This window comes from Schistocerca americana, chromosome 5, assembly GCF_021461395.2.
Source record: "Schistocerca americana isolate TAMUIC-IGC-003095 chromosome 5, iqSchAmer2.1, whole genome shotgun sequence".
Taxonomy (NCBI): Eukaryota; Metazoa; Arthropoda; class Insecta; order Orthoptera; family Acrididae; genus Schistocerca; species Schistocerca americana.
In genome coordinates, this window is record NC_060123.1 from 471,368,484 (window position 1) to 471,389,028 (window position 20,545).

The following is a 20,545-nucleotide window of genomic DNA, read 5'->3' on the forward strand; positions in this document are numbered from 1 at the left end:
CCTAAATTGTTAGCTCACTCAATAGAGAGACTGCCTCTAGAAATATAATCATCCTGCTACGACTGTGATAGGGTCATGAAAACATAGTGGAACATGCCTAGTGTCACTGTGGTAAGTTTTGTTACTTTCTGAAATGACAGAATTACCTTGCAAGATTCGCTTGACATATCCATGGCACACCAGCCAAAGATTCTGAATAAATTCTACTTAGGTGTGTCATTGACTTATCAAATACGTGTTTACAGACAGGGCAGATTACTTTCATGCAGCAAATACAACTAATCTCGTTGTCTACATTGTGAATTATCTGTAACAGGCATCACAAGGGCAATGAGGAGGAAATGAATGTTGCAGTTCGCCACTTGCTCCATGTAACTGTAAAGAGTAAGAGGCAGTATGTCTCAGTTCCAAACTGGCATGACAAAAACATTTTACCTCCTTTGTGAGAAAGCTACAGCTATATTGAACTCAGAATGACATCTTCAGAAATTTTGTGGACTTAAGTCGTCTTGCTATGTTCAATAACCAGTAGATCTAGAGGTCAGAAACATAAAATACTGTGGAAATGCTACTAAAAATACACAAATTTGTTAATGAAATCGTATCACTGAATATTCTGTTAAACTGTTTCATTCAGCAACTACCCTCACAGTTACTGTCATATTTACATTGTAGCCTTGTAAAGCTACTTGTGCATGAAGGAAGACTGTTTAATTAAGATAGCCATTTGCAGTAAGGTATTATGATGAGACACCATTGCATTAGTATAGTACATATTAATAGCATTTCCCATTAGGTTGTGGAACAAAATAGACACAGATATCAGAGAAATTGTTAACAATATATTCCACCTCATTATCAAAAACCATCTGATGGTAAGCATGTAGTTTTTCGATCCCATTCATGTAGTGACTTGCTGTTTCCGAGGTAAGCCACCTTTAAAGTGCAGTTGCCAAAACAAAAGAAACAAAAACAAGAAAAAGAAAACAAAACAAAGTTTCTTGGGGGTTGATCAATTAGAGGTGAGAAAGGTAAACACATGCTGGTGCCATATTTGAAGACGTGCGGTAGGTGTGTTTGCCAATCAAGCTCCTTAGTGCTGTCTTCCAGCTGGCATTTGTTGCTCTGCGACTGCAAGGCTTCTCTTCTGTTGGCAACAAATATCAGCTGCGAAGGACACATCCTTTTGAAGCAGTTCATAATGCAAAACACTTTTGTGCCACAAGATATATCTCAATAACAATACATTTTGTGGGCGTATACAGGCTATTGTTTGAGATAGTGTTTGTTATAGCTTATACAATATTTTCTCATTATGGAGTTAGCATGTGGTACTTAAAATTGCCATCAGGCTGCACTGATTTATGTTTACAGTGACCTCCTTAAATCATATTATAGTAAACGCCAGTATATCTATCCTTCGAAAAACACAGATGACTTCCTTCCCCTTCCTTCTCAGTTAGAGATTCTGCTTTGCGTCTAATCTCATTTGCAATGAGACATTGCACTGTAATCCTCCTCCATTTCTTTCAACCTCAATATGACTACTGAAGGCAAGTATCACGCTGCAGTTACAGGAGGAGTGGTTTCAAATGGAGCCACCACAACATTCACGGAAATAAATGTATTATTTTGGTTATTACTGCAGTACATATAGTATTAATGTAAACAGAACAGTATTCTACATTTAATACATGGATAAAAGTTACATAATACAGAAGAATACAGTCACAATTTGAGAACAAAGACGTTCGCGCACAGCGTACAAAAATGGCTATCCAACTCGCCTCACTTCTTGCTAATATTTACAGATTTTGAAGCAGTTCCAGTGACAGCCGCTAGAGGGCATCACCAACTAGGCTGCTGAATGGTGTCCCCAAATGTAGCCACTGCGCTTTTGCCACAAAATGAGAAAATTGTAGGTGGTTTCAAATGGAACCACTTACCCTGAAAGGGTTAAACATGTCCATTCACTACTGACTGGAACAGAGTTGGGTTAGTTTTGGCTGTCAGAGGTGGAAGTCACTGCTTTGCAGAAAGACACTCTAGTAAGCTTGCTTACCCTAGTAATGTTCTTTTAGTTCATGAACTAATTGTCATATAAGGCTATAGGACCTTCATGTGTTGCACTCATGTGTTGTTTTAAGTTACCTTGAGATTTTGAATATATTGGCACTGGACTGAAATTAGAGCTCAAATTCCAAATTTTCTCTGGATTTGAACCCTTTGAGATGATACTTTCCCATCGCTTCATTGTTACCTCATGGTGCTAACTCCTCAAAGTGAGAATGAACAATGTGATCCTAACTACTAGTGAAAGAGAATTTGATAGTTGACACCTCTTCGTATAGGGTCAACGATTGCAATATGTGCAGGGTTGGAGTCCCAGGCAGTGCATAGCTACTCATTGTGTTACCTCTAGCTGAGCATGTGCACATCTCGATACTGGTGAAGAAACAATAAATATTTCATGTGTATATGTAGCTAATAGACAATAGTGAATGATGCTGAACTCGAATCCTTGCAAAGCAGAAATCATTTGTATCATTGTTTAAGGTTCCAGTAACACCCTAACGGTACGTTTATCACTGCACAGGGAACACCATGAAACTTTATTAACCCTGAGAAGTAACCACAAAAGGTATATGTGTCAGATATTAAGTACATTGTGAGACCTTAACTTTTCCCAGCAAATCTCCGATATTTCGACAGGAGCACACCCTGCCATTCTCAAGGCACAAATGCAAGGAAGAAAAAAATGTGCAAGCAAATTTAATACCTCGGTTCATAGAGGAGAAACAAGGAAGATACCACACACAGAACAAGTGTCAACACAACCAATGATAACCAACGTCAGAAATATCGATGGTTACTATTAATCAACAGGTGAGGTAGCACTAACTTTGTCCCTCTGTTTTTTGAGGAGAGACAGAGCCGGATTCCAAGCAGCATTTAAACAAAATCCACCATCTCTGTTAATAAGGTTGCTTGACAGTCTGATTTCAACAGCTTCCTTAATAACATTATCCCAACAGCTTGACGTGCAAGCCAGAATCTCCGTGTTGTTGTATTCCATAGGATGACCGGTGTCAAGGCAATGTTCTGCAATAGCGGATTTGCTCGGCTGTTGTAAGCGTGTGTGACGCTCTTGTTCAATACACCGGTCTTCCACAGTCCTGATTGTCTGACCAATATATGACATGCCACAACTGCAAGGAATACGATAGACCCCAGCCTTACGCAAACCAAGATCATCTTTTACGGATGCCAACAGGGCCTTAATCTTGGAAGGTGGTCGAAAAACACATTTCACATCATATTTCCGTAAAATACGGCCAATCCTGTTGGAAATGGTTTCTGCGTAAGGCAAAAAGGCTGTAGACATAGGTGCCACTTCGTTGCTATCGTCACTCACCCGTTGCACAGAAGGCTGATGGCGTAACGCACATTTGATCTTCCTCTCACTATAGCCATTCTGACGAAAGGTGACTTCGAGATGTGCTAGCTCAGCCGCCAAACTTTCAGGGTCTGAGATAATGTGGCCCCTGTGAACCAAGGTGCGAAGTACTCTTTTACGCTGAGCTGGATGGTGACAATTATCAGCTCGCAGATACAAGTCATTATTAGTTCTATCGAACAGGCTGTTTATAAACTACCTTCCGAGGCCGCGGAAGAGGTTAGGAGGGAAGCTTGTCGCGTGTTGACTGGGGCCCGTCCACCCAAGTGTAACATTACAGCAGCTGAGGTAGCTGCTTTACGTTCACTTAGAATGGATCCTGATATTGTTATTTTACCTGCGGACAAGGGTAACGCCACCGTTTTGTCGAACAAGCACGATTACATTCAACAGATGCAGTATCTACTTTCTGATTCGGCGTATCGCAAAATCGGTGCTGACCCTACTAAGAGTGTTGAGAGAAAGACAAATAGCCTCCTGAAGAAAAGTTCTCTGTCACAGGAGACTATCAAGAGTCTGAATTCTTACTGTGCTGTACCACCTAGATTATATGGCTTCCCTAAGGTCCATAAAGAGGCTGTCCCGTCGGGGCCTATTGTTTCTAATATTGGTGCTCCAACGTATCGTGTAGCTAAACATCTTGCTAGTTTGTTGAGCCCACTAGTAGGTAGGTGTGAACACCACATTAAGAACTCTGCAGATTTCTTATGTCGATTGCAGGGATTGCATTTGAATGACTCTGATATTTGTCAGTTTTGATGTGGTTTCACTTTTCACTCGCGTTCCTCTCTCTGATTCGTTGCAGCTAATTGAGGTTAAGTTTGGTGTCGAATTAACAAATTTGTTTCGAGATGTGCTGACTTCCACTTACTTTTTATTCAGTGGTCAGTACTACGAACAGACTGATGGAGTTGCAATGGGAAGCCCGTTGTCACCTATTGTGGCCAATTTGTTTATCGAGGACTTCGAGGAACGTGTATTTGAGTCAGCGACCTTGAAACCTGCGTGTTTTTTCAGATATGTAGATGATACTTTTGTTGTGTGGCCTCATGGTAGTGAGAATTTAAACTGGTTTTTGGAACATCTGAATTCAATCCACCCGAATATTCAGTTCACTATGGAGGTGGAAAAGAATGGATGCCTTCCATTCCATGATGTGTTGGTCAAAAGGAAGACTGATGGTACGTTGGGACATTCTGTTTATAGGAAGCCCACCCACACTAACTTGTATCTGCGAGCTGATAGTTGTCACCATCCAGCTCAGCGTGAAGGAGTACTTCGCACTTTGGTTCACAGGGCCCACGTTATCTCAGACCCTGAAAGTTTGGCGGCTGAGCTAGCACATCTCGAAGTCACCTTTCGTCAGAATGGTTATAGTGAGAGGAAGATCAAATGTGCGTTACGCCATCAGCCTTCTGTGCAACGGGTGAGTGACGATAGCAACGAAGTGGCACCTATGTCTACAGCCTTTTTGCCTTACGCAGGAAGCATTTCCAACAGGATTGGCCGTATTTTACGGAAATATGATGTGAAATGTGTTTTTCGACCACCTTCCAAGATTAAGGCCCTGTTGGCGTCCGTAAAAGATGATCTTGGTTTGCGTAAGGCTGGGGTCTATCGTATTCCTTGCAGTTGTGGCATGTCATATATTGGTCAGACAATCAGGACTGTGGAAGACCGGTGTATTGAACAAGAGCGTCACACACGCTTACAACAGCCGAGCAAATCCGCTATTGCAGAACATTGCCTTGACACCGGTCATCCTATGGAATACAACAACACGGAGATTCTGGCTTGCACGTCAAGCTGTTGGGATAATGTTATTAAGGAAGCTGTTGAAATCAGACTGTCAAGCAACCTTATTAACAGAGATGGTGGATTTTGTTTAAATGCTGCTTGGAATCCGGCTCTGTCTCTCCTCAAAAAACAGAGGGACAAAGTTAGTGCTACCTCACCTGTTGATTAATAGTAACCATCGATATTTCTGACGTTGGTTATCTTTGGTTGTGTTGACACTTGTTCTGTGTGTGGTATCTTCCTTGTTTCTCCTCTATGAACCGAGGTATTAAATTTGCTTGCACATTTTTTTCTTCCTTGCATTTGTGCCTTGAGAATGGCAGGGTGTGCTCCTGTCGAAATATCGGCAGTGTCCGACGACGTCACCCGGCAGCAAACCCGTAAGTTACTTGAACATTAGATTCGCCGGGAAAAGTTAAGGTCTCACAATGTACTTAATATCTGACACATATACCTTTTGTGGTTACTTCTCAGGGTTAATAAAGTTTCATGGTGTTCCCTGTGCAGTGATAAATGTACCGTTATTTATTTACATGTTTGGACATTTGGCCTTGTAAATTGGTACTGCTGAAAACTTTATTTTACATGTCTTTATGCCTAGTCGAGTGTCGATCAGACATGCAAGTTTCGTTTGGTTAACAGTGGGTTCAAATTCAGATCAGAAGAAAAGCTCATGTCATTTAATGGGTGTGATGGGACTTGTGCAGCTTCACTTATTGTAATGGAGATTAATTTAAAAGTGTTGAGGACTGTCTAATCTCTAATATCGTATTTTATGATATTTGTTGTATGACGGTATTGGTTTACATCGAGACTGTGACTGCCATAATGAGTATTGTTCCCTGGTAGACTCTTCTGGTACCCATTGTGTGTATCGTCAAATGACTGTACTGGGGAGGGTTTAGAGGACCTGCAACAAAGCTATGCTATGTTTATTGTGTACGGTCAGGTGCAGCCTACACATTGGAATTCAGGGGTGGCCCGCTTTTTGTTCTGTTAAGTGTAAACACTCAAGGACTAAGTTTTCTATGAAAATGAATATGTCTTTAGGTTTACAAAGTATAATAATTTCTAAGTGCTTACACTAAACGTAAGACACTCTCAATAATCTGGCACTTCCACTAATCCGGCACCCATATGTTCAAGGTATGGCCGGATTAGCAAGATTATCGTGTAGGCTCAATAACCAAAAAGGCAGTGAAGATAAAAATTAATGTAAACCATTTCTTTTTGTTTATTTTATTTGTCCTTGTATTATCAAAATATAGACAGTCAATAAATGGCTTAAGTGTAGAATAGGTGTAATGTTAACTTTTTAAGCAAATACCTTACGTCAATAAAAGTTTGTAATTTTGGTAGTCAGAATTCATTAAAAAATAAATTTTTCTCAAGGAGCCTCTTAAAGAACAATGGGGGGAGAGGGGGTTGCTTTATATTCAGGATTGACTTACACTCTGGTAAATGCGATACTCAATCCAGGGTGAATGGTGGATAGTGGTGGATTTGTGTACCTCTTGGTGGAAAAATTCCTTCGCAACCGTATGAATTTTGATGGTTTCTCTAACCTAATGTGGAGTCTCATCTGTTGAGCCTACGGCCGGTTTTCCTGCCAAGTCTGGAAAATCACGGAGGATTGGTATTTTCATCATTGGAAGTTCCTGCCTTAGGCAGATAAAAATGAAGCATCTCGGCGAAATAGCAGGCATATTTGGCAGGAAGACAGTAGGCAGTCTGTATTTTTCTCAAGTCTTTTCGCTGTACAGGAGAAACAAACTTTGCTGATTGCTCTTGAGCATATTGAGTACGAAGAGCTACAAATCATGGCTCATATTGGCACTTCTGATCTATACTTGAATTCCAAAGTCATTATCTGTTGTTTTAAACAGGTGGTTGAATTGAAGAAGATAGAAGACAGGGTGGAGGCATGGCTAACTATTTGCAGCATTGGACCCAGAATTCACTGCAGTCGTAAGGTTTGTGAGTGTGCAGCAGGTTTAACCCGGACAGTCTCTGGTGCAGAATCCTTGGCATTTGGTATCGAGTGGGGAATTTTATGGACCTGCTCAGTAGCCCAAATGTGCCCTACATAAAGCTTGTGGCTACTGCAGTTGTCAAATACGTGTTATTCAGTTGTCCAATTTTAGGTTGGAGGCACATTAATTACAGAGTAAAACTTACGTCCTTGCAGATCAGAAAGTGAGAATTTCAGTGTCCAATTAGTAAATTGCAAATGCATCCATGGTAATATTTTATAATTAGTTTCCATTTTTATAAGTAACACTGTCCATGTAGTGGCACCAAAAGAAAGTTGACTGAAACCATAAGTCAATAGCAGAAAACAATTTAGATTGCAATTTACACTGTAAGGATAAAATATTTAGTACTGTAAAGCACTTGATAACATCTACTGGGATCATTAAAAATTCCCAATGTAACCTATAACCCAGATGAAGGTAAGCATCAAAAGTGAGTGAAACATCGTAATCAGATGCCCCTATAGGTCACCTGCCTCAGAATGTGTAGTGACAGAACACTTCACATAAAACTTGTGAATATTGCAGACACGTTTCCTTATTGTGCCGTAACAGGAGATTTCAGTTTGCCGGCTGTAGAATGAGAGAGTCACGTGAGTAAAAATGGTGCCAGGAATGTCTCTTTTTAAAATTACTTTGAGCAGTTACATAACCAACTCATAAGGGTGACAATGTAGGTCTCATTGTAATTAACAAACCCAGACTTTTCAGAATGTTTGGCATAGGTGAGGGAGTCAGTTACTGTGTGTTTTAGTGTGACTGACAACACATTAAAAGGAATGTCAAGGAAGGTAGAGAGATCTTTTTGCTTAGCAAGTGTGACAATAAAGAAATTGCAAGAATATTTGAGCAGTCAACATGATCACATTTGTCTTTGGGAATACATTTGTCTTTGGGAATACATTTGTCTTTGGGAATACATTTGTCTTTGGGAATACATTTGTCTTTGGGAATACATTTGTCTTTGGGAATACATTTGTCTTTGGGAATACATTTGTCTTTGGGAATACATTTGTAATCAGATTAAGAGCAGCCGACCAGTTGCAAAGGATAAAGTAATCTTTACCTAGGTTTCAATAGATATAAATCTATCTTCTTCAGAAGACGGCCTGGGGACAATGAACATCGTAATTTATATTAAAGTATGAAACATGAGTCTAGAATAAAGTTTAACATATATTAGGAAAATAATGTATTACAGGATGTGAGAAGATTTCCTGGTACTTACAGTATTACATTAATATGAAGTGATATGTCCTTATCGTTTTTACAAACATCTGCCTAGTTTCATTAGTCAAATAAAACATAGCCCTGAGAACAGGGTTTGTCAGACAAATAAAATAGGTACATGGAAGTTGGAGAGCGCATAAGCGACTGAGTAAAATCGGCCAGCATAGTAGCACTGCAGCCAGGGCAGGTGGCGCTCAGGTCACGAACTATGTGCCGATTGGCGTACTGAAGCAACATGTAAAATATCAATATTAATTGCGTCCTTAGATAGAGTGACAATAAATAAAAGGAAAGCATTTAACACTCCCGTTATGACATTGTGGGAGCCTTAGGAACAATAACGTAGATACATACATCAAAAAGGCAGGTGGCACTTACGCCGTAAGTTACATGCAGTGGCATATACAGCCAGAATATAAAAGTTATATTATCATATTAGTGAAGCACATAGATCGTATATAAATCAAAACTTTAAGAATAATCAGTAATGGCTCTTAAGACATAAATTACGAAACCTGGTCAACAATCCAGTTAATATACATTCTCAGGGAGCCAAGGTTTTAGATTAAGAGAAAATTACATGACGGCCGATGTAGTGGCAGCCATACATCGTGAGAATACCAAATTACATAAAAGGTAGTGAGCTTAAAGATTTGAAAGTGCATGATAGCTTCCTGAGGAAATAGACTACTGAGGTTACCAACATTAATGTTATATATTAAACAGTACGGGCTTGAAGCCTTCGAAAAACTGTCTACAGCCAAGGTTCAACTGATCATTCAGTATATTGCCGTATTTGAGCTCTAGATGTTTAAAAATAAATAGCTCTTCCCACAGATCTAGTCTCCGTCCTTTGACCTGTCTGTGTAGGATAACCGTGTCTTCTAACTGTTTAGGCGTATGGCCGGTTATCAAGAGGTGTTCAGCAAAAGTAGAGTTGTAAATATTCGTTCCTTTTTTACCTAATGGATGTTCTTTATATCGTGTTTTCACGGCTCTACCAGTTTGACCAATATAATATGAGGGGCTGTTATTACAGGTTAGCTTGTAAATATCTGAATTAGAAAACCAATCGCTGGCAATCTCTACTGACTGTACAAGATTTCTTTTTAAACTGTTATCTGTAGAGAAGGAGATGTTACAGTTATATTCTATTCCTCAGGAAGCTATAATGCACTTTCAAATCTTTTGTTCACTACCTTTTATATAATGTGTTCTTCTCATGATGTATGGCTGCCACTACAGTGGCCCTCATGTAATTTTCTCTTATTCTATAATATATAGTAACTGGATTGTGGACCAGGTCTCGTAATTTATGTCTTAAGAGCCATTACTGATTTTTCTTAAAGTTTTGACTTATATACGTTCTATGTGCTTCACTAATATGGTAATATAACTTTTATATTCTGGCTGTATAGGCCACTGCATGTAACTCACGGCGGAAGCGCCACCTATCTCTTTGATGTATGTATCTACGTTATCGTTCCTATACCTCCCACAATATCATAACGGGAGTGTTAAATGCTTTCCATTTTATTTATTGTCACTCTATTTAAGAACGCATTTAATACTGATATTTCAAATGTTACTTCAGTACGCCAAACGGCACATAGTGCGCGACCTGAGCGCCACCTGCCCTGGCCTGCAGTGCTACTACGCTGGCCGATTTTACTCAGTCGCTTATGCGCTCTCCAACTTCCATGTACCTATTTTATTTGTCTGACAAACCCTGTTCTCAGGGCTATGTTTTATTTGACTAATGAAACTAGGCAGATGTTTGTAAAAACGATAAGGACATATCACTTCATATTAATGTAATACTGTAAGTACCAGGAAATCTTCTCACATCCTGTAATACATTATTTTCCTAATATATGTTAAACTTTATTCTAGACTCATGTTTCATACTTTAATATAAATTACGATGTTCATTGTCCCCAGGCCGTCTTCTGAAGAAGATAGATTTATATCTATTGAAACCTAGGTAAAGATTACTTTATCCTTTGCAACTGCTCGGCTGCTCTTAATCTGATTACGTGGAACCGTTGCTGTAGCGCAGCTATGTTTAAAGTACTGGAATACATTTGTCTTTGGGAATACATTTGTCTTTGGGAATGGATGGAAAAAATGAAAAAGCATTGTACAATGTTCCTTTGTAGGTGCCAAGCAGGGTTGTGAGGGATGAGAGATAAACACTATCGTTCAATAACTTACTCCCTTTGTATGAAACATGCTTTATTCTTAAATATTATGTTCAGTTTGGAGAACAAAAATCTAATCTGTAGCAATCAGAGGCATGATGAAACCCAGCTTGCTGTTTTCATCCATGCAAACAGGTAAACCATAGACAGTGGCACCAAGAATTTTTCTATGTTCCTCGTCTTCTGCTAGCAGGTGCAGTTTAAGGCCCAAGTGACGCAAGCTGCCACTTAGGTTGCCAAACTGAGGTTTCTATACAGGACATAACACAATTAGTGGTGTCTGTCTGGGGCCCCAAGCTGAGAGGGGCACCAGGGGTGACCAAGTGCAAGATTTGTACATAGTGTGTATCACAGTTAGTAACAAAAACTAACACGAGTGAAAGTGTATGTGAGGAGATGGGGCAGGTGCAAAAGTGGAAGAATGTTCTCAAACTGGCCCTGTCCACAAGGCATCTGATAGTTTCCCATGGTGCCTAGTGAGTAACATAGTAATGTGTGATAAGTATCAGACCAGAATTATGTTTGGGTTGAGAACTTTTCCAATAGGCAGAACTTGTTGGGGTAAATTAGATATGAAAGTAGCTTTGGGAGTACTTTTAGTGGGTGTTACAGGGTCTCTTAATGTTCACATTGCATATAAATGACCTGTGGGAAAATGCCAGAGGCAATGCGGGCTGTTTGTGAATATGGTTTTGTGTATAGGAAAGTTGCCATGGAATGTGAAAAATTCGGGAAGACCTACAGAGAACAACATTGGGTGCAGCAACTAGCAGTTTACCCTTAAAATCTATTAATGTAACATGGTTGTTAAAGAAACAGCACCTCATAACTACCATATAAATGCAATAGTGCACTCAGCCTCATCACATAGTTGTTGCTTGTTAAATATTTATATATTGGAAGGTAGTCAGTCACGGATTCTGTTGTTGGAAACGGACAGCACATGGTCCCCACTCATCTTTTCAGGACTGCTTTAATGTGATAGTCCAATGCAACTCCAATGGACATTACTGCCGTGTACCAGAACTGCAGCAGTTAATGTCCTCTTGTTCTGTGGTCTGTGTTGCTCTCTGAGATAGTTACTGAATGAAGCCATTCAACATATGGTTGCCAAATGTAGAATGGCTTCAGTCAGTCATTACACTAATGCTGCAGGCAAAGTCCTCATCAGCATTCTTTGTGATAACAATTATATGCTGGTGATAATGTCACTTTGTTGTTTCCATCCAACAGATCACTTGTCACATTCGGCTTTCTGATGGATGAGCCAGAATTTGTATATCTCTGCCACCACCTTTGTCCCCCTCTCCGTCAGATTGTAATGATGAGGTTGTCAGAGATGTCTGATGTCCTACTCCTTGAGAACATATGCCAGGTGTGAGCAAGCTCCATAGTCTACTAGGGTGCCAAAGATAAAAAACTATTACAGTTCTCCTTACTGGTGATATATCTAATGATACCTCAACTCTTGCTGAGCATCTCATGACATATGTTGTGACAGTGTTTTATACTCTTCTTACTCGGCTATGTTTCTGGGAATAAAAGAAGAGTTGAAAACCTCCTCCTTTCCTGTACCCCCTGTAACATGAAATTATATAATGAACCTTTTATTGACAGGGAACTGCTTCAGGTTCACAATTCATCACATAGTAAGTCCCCAGGCTCTTTTTTTGATTCATTATCAGAAGAGCCATCATCTGAATCTGACTCACTCATGCACTCATATTTGGCTAGAAAGTGCTTTCCCTTTTGCAATGGAGGGAGTATTATGTACCACTCCTTAAACCAGGCGGATGTCTAGCAGCTACTCAGTGACTGTCATCAATGTGCTTTGCATACCACTTGAAATGTTGGTAGCCCAAAAATTGTGCTTTGTTCTTGAATTAGGAGATCTCTTGTCTACCTCTGTGTGGTTTCCAGCAGGATTTTCCTAAACACCACATTTCATTACATCATTTGACGCCATCATGTTTCACATACTCTTTGTGACTGATGCTTTTGAGGATCCCTACCAATTTTTACTTGTCACTGTCAGTTTTTATCCCTCAGATTGTTTCAGATCACAATGTGGTAATTGCACAGCTGCCCCTGAGTCCAAGTGTGTCAAGGGACCGAGTTGCACCCACTCTCCTACTGACCTGGTGGCTATTTATGTCACCTTATTTTATTGTTACAGATTTCATATACTCCTGACTAGAAGGAATTACTTATACTGTTATGGCCAAGTGAGGCCCCCCCCCCCCTCCCCCAGCTGCTCTGTGGCCTGTGGGCCGAACTGACCATTATACTTTTATCTCCCATGCAGTTTTTTTTTTCTCATTGCTGTCGTCACTATTGCATTCCGTCTCACAGTTTTACCTCTTATATGTACTATATCAATTTGATAAAATTTCTGGCTGATGTCATTAACTTCATGCGAGCTATCCTCTCTGCTAAGCAATTTAGTGCGAATTGCATAGTAGTCATGTAGATGGCCCATACTGGTCAGTCCTATAACCCTCACCTAACCAATCATGACTGTTGTTGAGTACTATTCTTCAGTGTGAGACCCTAACAGAAGAGAGAGTAAATAAAAAGAAGGGTGGCATATTTCATCACAGGTTCATTTGGTATGCTTGAATGTATTAGAGATCCTCTTCAGATTCCAGTGGCAGATGTTATAGTATGCACCAAGGAGAGGCTTACCTTTTGAATTCAGTGTACATTCAAGGAAGTGTCGGGCAACCTATTGCTTCCTTCCTCATGAATCTTGCGAAATGACTGATAGGAAAAAGAATATCTAGATCCCATGCACCACTGTCGAATGGATCACGAAAAGGGAGAAATGATGATGGTTGAACAAAACCTCCACTACATCTGTAAGGTTCCTTGTAGAAGTAGATGCAGATTTAGGTAGATAATGTGAACAGTTCCTTTAAACTGACCTCATTTGGCAGTGCCCTGGCCAATAGAGTGATATGAAATTTCCCAAAAGCATTATTTGACAAACTTACTTCAGGCAATGGTCAGTATCACAGTAGGCACTACAAAGAATAATAAAAATGAATAAATCAAAAGTATTCTGCAGCTACAAGAAGTTAAAATCAGTGTAGTTACAGCATACAATAAATCTTCCAACAGCAGTATATGTAATCCAGAATTGTGGTGGTGGTGGTGGTGGTGGTGGTGGTGGTGGTGGTGGTTAAGGTTTGACAACAAGAGGGTGGCTGCTATGGCCTGGAGGCCCAAGAGATTTGCTGAAAGCATAGTGAGCTTACTGTACCATCTTACCCCACTACTTTTTTCAGAGTTATTAGTCCTAAAGTAATTTGGTACAGGATAGAGTTTGCATGACCAGTCTTGATTGTATCAGATGAAACTTCCATGTTTCAAATTAATGATAAAGAATTTCACTATAAATGAGATGTATTATTAAAATTCTTTAATGTAAATTTGTAGTTATGCAGAGTTATTCCTCAAATGTACTATATTGAAATGAAGTGGCAGAATTAATTAGAATTTTGTCAAATTTTGACATCATTTCATTCATATTTCGAACAGTTTTTGTGAATTTCTTTGAATAATTTCAGCCAAAAATAACAAAGTTACGTTATGATGTCTGCTGAGGGTTGTGAGTATAGTTCTCCAGTTGTGTGCAGTGTAGCCATTCTGATTTTCCAGAATGAGATTTTCACTCTGCAGTTCCTCTTCTCCCACCTTCCAGATGTCACAGAAGCCCTCCTGTGAACCTTGCAGAACTAGCATTCCTGGAAGAAAGGATATTACGGAGACATGGCTTAGCCACAGCCTGGGGGATGTTTCCAGAATGAGATTTTCACTCTGTAGCGTAGTGTGCGCTGATATGAAACTTCCTGGCAGTTTAAAACTGTGTGCTGGACCGAGACTCGAACTCGGGACCTAGGCTATGGCTAAGCCATGTCTCCGCAATATCCTTTCTTCCAGGAGTGCTAGTTCTGCAAAGTTTGCAGGAGAGCTTCTGTGAAATCTGGAAGGTAGGAGATGAGGTACTGACGGAATTAAAGCTCAAAGTTTGCAGGAGAGCTTCTGTGAAGTTGGGAAGGTAGGAGATGAGGTACTGACGGAATTAAAGCTGTGAGGACGGGGTGTGAGTCATGCTTGGGTAACTCAGTTGGTAGAGCACTTGCCCGCGAAAGGCAAAGGTCCCGAGTTAGAGTCTTGGTCCGGCACACAGTTTTAATCTGCCAGGAAGTTTCATATTTAAGAGCTAATTGCCAAATAGTGGAATTAAAACTTTCATCCGCGATTTGTGTATGGCCACCTAAACATCTCTCCAGTAATTCATCCCTTGATAAATCTTCATATATTGGAAGAATTTCAATCTTCATATATTGGAAGAATTTCCTTATGTACTCAATATGTACTTGGTTCTGTGCTCACAAGCTATAAAAGGTTTTTAAAAAAAAGTAGCCTAGCAGAGCAATGTGATGCACTGCCTCTTACCGGCGAGGGTAGGATCCAGAAGCCCAACCACTGCACGTGTGGCGAGGTACGTCATCTGGTGATGTCACATTTTCAACACTTGTCATCCAGTTTTGGGGTATTTCCCAACATTTGCAGCCTGATGTATCTTATACTAAATTGCTTGTCTCTGCATCATCTATGTCGCTTTGGGGTTTTAGACGTTAATAAGAATCATCCTGTATTTAACAAGTTATTCATTTTTTTTCAGCGTAGCAAGTATGGAAATAAATTGAGAATGGCATAAAACAACTTGAAATAAACCCTCCTGCCACCCTCTCTTTTCTTTGCTGCTAGAAGTTAGCTGTTTTAAAACATTGATAACATGACTGTGTCATAAATAGATCGAAAGACATTTCTGTTTTCCCACAGATACTGACAATCAGCAAGTTACACAGCTTCAGCAAGCAAACATGTAAGTGAAAGTAAAGTTTCATCTCCCATTTGGCTTGCTTATATTAGTATTTTGGTATTGTATGAGAGACTGACATTAACCTTGTGATTTTGGTAAAGACATTCGTGCCAGATTTTTCTTTTTAACTGTTGTAAGGCTGTCATGTAGAAGAGAGGTGAAAATATTCTATGGAGCTAGCTTCCAAAGTTGTACCGGAATTGGCAACTGTTACAAGTATTGAAGGACTTGATCGTTTTGTTCATGGTTTCATTGGGTCCCAGTACTCTTTTCACATATGAAAATATTATTGCAGTATAATTCCTGACACGTTTTCAGTTCAGTGTCAGTGTAGGTTTGGCTTTGAAAGATATGATGAATTAAAACTGTTAGTTTGTTGAGTCAGAAACTGCAAAATATGATGGTAGAACATTATAGTAAATTTTACCTTGTTGATAAGCTGTGTACTGAATTGGGATTTGTTCCTGGATTGTGGTCTTTTGAGTGTAGTTCTCTTACTCCACTTGTGCCATTCATGTATTCCTGCCGGCCCATCTCAAAGCTTTATTCTATCAGCAACTTTTCCTGCTTCACCAGAAGTTCACCTGCATGTCTTTATAGATTTGCACCCTCTAAGGAAAGGCTATGACAGTGACTGGCATACCCACGTCTGAAGGGTTTGTGCCATAAAATGTAGAGTACACTGCAACATTATGAAAATGAACCTTCTTCATTTAGCTATAAGAGAAATTTAGGATTATTTTGAGGGGTGTTCAGTAAGTAATGCAGCACATCTTTTTCTGAAAGCAGGTTGCTTTTATCAGGATCCCAGTACACCCTATTATTCCCCAGTCTTTTGGATACGAAACCCTCTTTTTCAACATAATCTCCATTTGGTGCGATGGCCTTACACACCCTTATTGGCAGCACTTGTATGCCCACATGGTACCACTGTACTGGTCGACATCGGAGCCAACGTCTTGCTGTATCAATAACCTTCTGATCATCCGTGTATCGCTTCCTGCGGAATGCATTCTCCATTGGGTCAAACAGATGGATGTCAGAAGGTGAGAGTTCTAGGCTGTAGGGCGGATGAAGGTGAACTGTCCAGTGAACTTTTGTGAGCTTCTCTCAGGTGTGCAGACTTGCTTGAGGCATTGAATTGTCATGGAAAAGGAGAAGTTCGTTTGCGCTTTTGTGGTGACGAACACGCTGAAGTCATTTCCTCTACGTCCTAAGGGAAGCACAATACAATTGAGAATTGATCATTGCCTGTGAGGGAGGACATCAAACAGAATAACCCGAAGGCCATCGCCATGACAATACTGGCTAAGGGTGAGTCTTTGAACATTCTGTCCAGAGGAGGGGTGGTATGGTGCCAGTCCATGGATTGCCATTTTGTTTCCAGTTCGAACTGATGAACCCGTGTTTCATTATCTGTGACGATGTTCAATAAAAAATTGTCATGAGCCTCGTAACACACAAGCAATTCTTCACAGATAGTCTGATCTTGCTCTTTATTGTCTTCTGTTAGGCAGCGAGGAACCCAGTGGGCTGCACCTTTGAGTACCCCAACTGATGGAGTAGTGTGTCAATGCTACCAACAGAGATGTTCAGTTGAGCAGTGAAGTGTTTCATTGTGAACCGCTGATCACCTCAAATGAGTGTGTCCACATGTTCCTACATTGCAAGAGTCACAGCCGTGTGTGGCCGGCTGGCACGCAGGAGATTGGACAGGTTTGCATGACCTTGTGATGACAACAGATGCCTCACCCAATAACTCACTATGTCTTTGTTCATTGCCAGGTCACAGTATATTCTGCTAGTGCCTATGAATATCTGTGATTTTCTGGTTTTCTGCCAAAAGAAATTCAATGATAGCACTCTGCTTGGATTGCACCTCCATTACAGGTGCTATTTTGTAGGCTGCGTGTCATGCTGCCGCCTATCAAAACTTCATGAAACTGTTATGGCTGAAGCAGGAACATTCCACAATGTCCCTCTAACGAACTGACTGAGGAAAAAAATGTTGCGTTATTTATTGAATGCCTCTTGTAGCATATGTAATAAAGTTGTCATGCCAGTATTTATTTTTGTGTTCTGGTTCTGCATTATAACTGATTGCACTGACCATTTTCTCCCATAGATCTTCCAAGTGAAAGACCTCATACATCTGTAGATAAAGCAGTGATGCGATCAGATGCAGCAGCTGAATTGGATCGGTTAACTCGCAGCAAGAAGTTAGCATCACCAGACCAAAATTCTACAGACTGTTGAGACAAGTGCTAGCATCAGATGATGGATCTTAATCTACACAGTGAAACAGGGCTTATGCACAGAGTCATGATGAAGAATGTGATCATTTAACTGCTATATTGAAATATTTCTTCGTAATTGAAGAGATAACTCATTTGCTATAAGTAGTTTGTTACTGATTATGTTCTTCGGTTCACTGTGATACTCGATCGTAGCCTGTGATAAGACATGAAGGAATGTAAAGTGGTTTTTATGATGGACTTGCCTAAGTTGCAACCATCATATTGAGCTGTATGACAGGAAGCGCAGTTTATTTTGTTTTGATTATTGCACTTGAGCAGCTTTAAAAGGTTCGTAACATTCTCTTTGTGAACATTAATTTATTTTTTGTATAATGTCGCTGTGCTTGTCATGAAACACTACCAGTTTACTAATTCAACTATGTAAATAGCAATCCGTTTGAAAATTATGAAAATGATACGTACATATATATATATTTATTAATGGAAGTGAATCTTCCCAAACAAGACAGCAAATATTTAAAACTAAGTGACTGTGTGTGTGTGTGTGTGTGTGTGTGTGTGTGTGTTTGTTTTTAGGGGGAGAGACAGAGTGCATAAAGAGTGAGGCAGGGAGGTTGTGCAAACATGCCATTACAGTGATGTATAGTTTGGTAATTTGTATATTTATTCAATAACATCCCTTTAAGCCATTCCCTAAACCAAATTGTACATTGCTCTACTGTTAGAACATCAAAAAGTGCAATCCTGTTCAGTATAAAATTACTATTGAGAAACTGACTCTACAGAATGTTTGATGGTCTCTTTCGTATGTTCAAAAGGACCTTCAAAATGTAAAAGTGAAGGATCCGATAACATCAGGTGCCATCCAAAGTATGATGATAAATTGCATGTCAGGGTACAAATTTTCTCATATGTGGAGAATAGCAGCAACCCAGCATCTGTTTAATCTTGCATTCGGTTATGAAACTTAGAATATTTGTTGCAACAATTTTGCGTTGTTTACGCTCCTTGAAATTTATGCAAGTTAATGCATTCCAAAAGATTGTTTGTCCTGTGCTGCCTATGTAACTGGTGCCTGATGTCTCTTTGATATATCAGTTTGTAATGGATGTGCAATACTGTCTTCGTTTGTAATTAAATTCTTAAAAATGCAAATAAAAATTGAGGGCACTGTGAGGCAGCTTCGTTAAGTAAATGTAATTCAATAATCTGTACAACGTATAAAATTTTGCTTCATTAATTTTGTGTATGAACTGCAGTGGACTTCATTGGGACTGCATTAAGATGTGGTTTCTGCAATAAATACTCTCTTTTGAGGTTATTAGACACAGTTTCATCAGTATTTTTAATCTTTTTTATCTTCTGAGCGTACGCACAAGTGTTGTTTCTTCTTTTTGATTAATTTGTGTTTATTAGAATAGATTCACGTGGTTTCCACAGTGTTGATTTGTTTGTTTGACAGCTGACAGGTTTTCTTATTACCTTTTTGTACAACTATCAACTCGATATCAGTAAAAAGGAAATGTATAATTTCTACCATTAAACTGATATTACGAATGCCACCATTCCATATGAGATGATGATGATGATGATGATAGTAATATGCCTGTGTTTCTAAGCAAAATCTTTAAAATCCCTTTATTTGTTGATTTGTCTAGTATGCATCAATCTTTGTGAAGTACTGACCCACTGCAGTTTGTACAATTTTTGAAAAAGTCTAACACAATCATATTTTCCTAGATGTTTGTACAGTGTAGCAACAGTTTAACTGCAGAGCATTGTCTTTAATATGTTCTTATGGGAATGGAATATTTTAATTGCACATTTAATTTTAAACAATAAATATATCAGTAGTACTTACATCTGATAAAGGATCTTGTAACATCCAGTTTGCTGAACAGAAATCAGCCCTTGTTGGCCTAAGAGTGTGAAACCCTACAGTCAGTTTAACTATGAATATGCTTTCTGTATTTGGATATCTGTACAAGTCAGCACACATGCAAAGACTGTTTTGCACATAGCATTAGTAATTTTTATATTTATGTAATATCTGTCAAGGATTTGGCTTTAAATGTCATTTCATAAAAACATACCATAAAGTAAAAAGAAAAAATAGCAAAGGAGAGGAGACAACGGGCCGAATATTTGCAAGTGCGTAAAAAGATGCACGGATGTATACATTTGGAAGTTCAGGATTTACAGTCTAAAAATTGGAAAGTGATGTAGCACTGACAAAATAAAAGCTTTGTAATACAAAATGTGTATTTAACATTGATAATAGTTGTCCAATTTGGAATAAGTACTGTGTGTTATATGCACAGTCGCATGTTTGCTTCGGTAAGAATAAGATTAACAGTAATTTGCAACTAGTTTCGTAAAGCTCATGAAATTGCCATCATGTTTATGCCAGTTAGTATTTTAGGAAATTTTGAAGTTGTACGTCTATCAAGTTCTTAATGTTATAAGGTAATTGCAGGAACACAACTCATCAAAGAGGTGTACTTGGAGAGGGTGGAAAATATGAACATGTGGATTGTCACTCCTACTGAAATAGTACCACATAAGAAACAAAGTATAGTATCTATGGTAATGAAAATTTTGGGCAGAATGTATATAATTTAGTAGTAAAAATAACAATGCACAGATTAGTAATGTGGGGGGTGTGTGTGTGTGTGGGT

The 20,545-nt window shown here is 39.3% G+C and overlaps 1 protein-coding gene across 2 annotated transcripts in view; it reads left to right on the plus strand.

Annotated features, from left to right (window-relative positions):
• LOC124615822 (cytoplasmic dynein 1 light intermediate chain 2) overlaps window positions 1-20,125 on the plus strand; it is a 117,058-nt gene extending 96,933 nt beyond the window's left edge. Inside the window, exons 10-11 of one of the 2 annotated variants that reach the window (XM_047143963.1) lie at window positions 15,570-15,612; window positions 17,735-17,881. In XM_047143963.1, coding sequence (XP_046999919.1) covers window positions 15,570-15,612; window positions 17,735-17,747 — 56 coding nt within the window. In that variant the 3' untranslated portion in view covers window positions 17,748-17,881. Of the gene's footprint in view, window positions 1-15,569; window positions 15,613-17,734 lie in introns of both variants that reach the window. The other variant, XM_047143962.1, reaches the window with a different exon arrangement.
• Window positions 20,126-20,545: the final 420 nt, after the last annotated feature.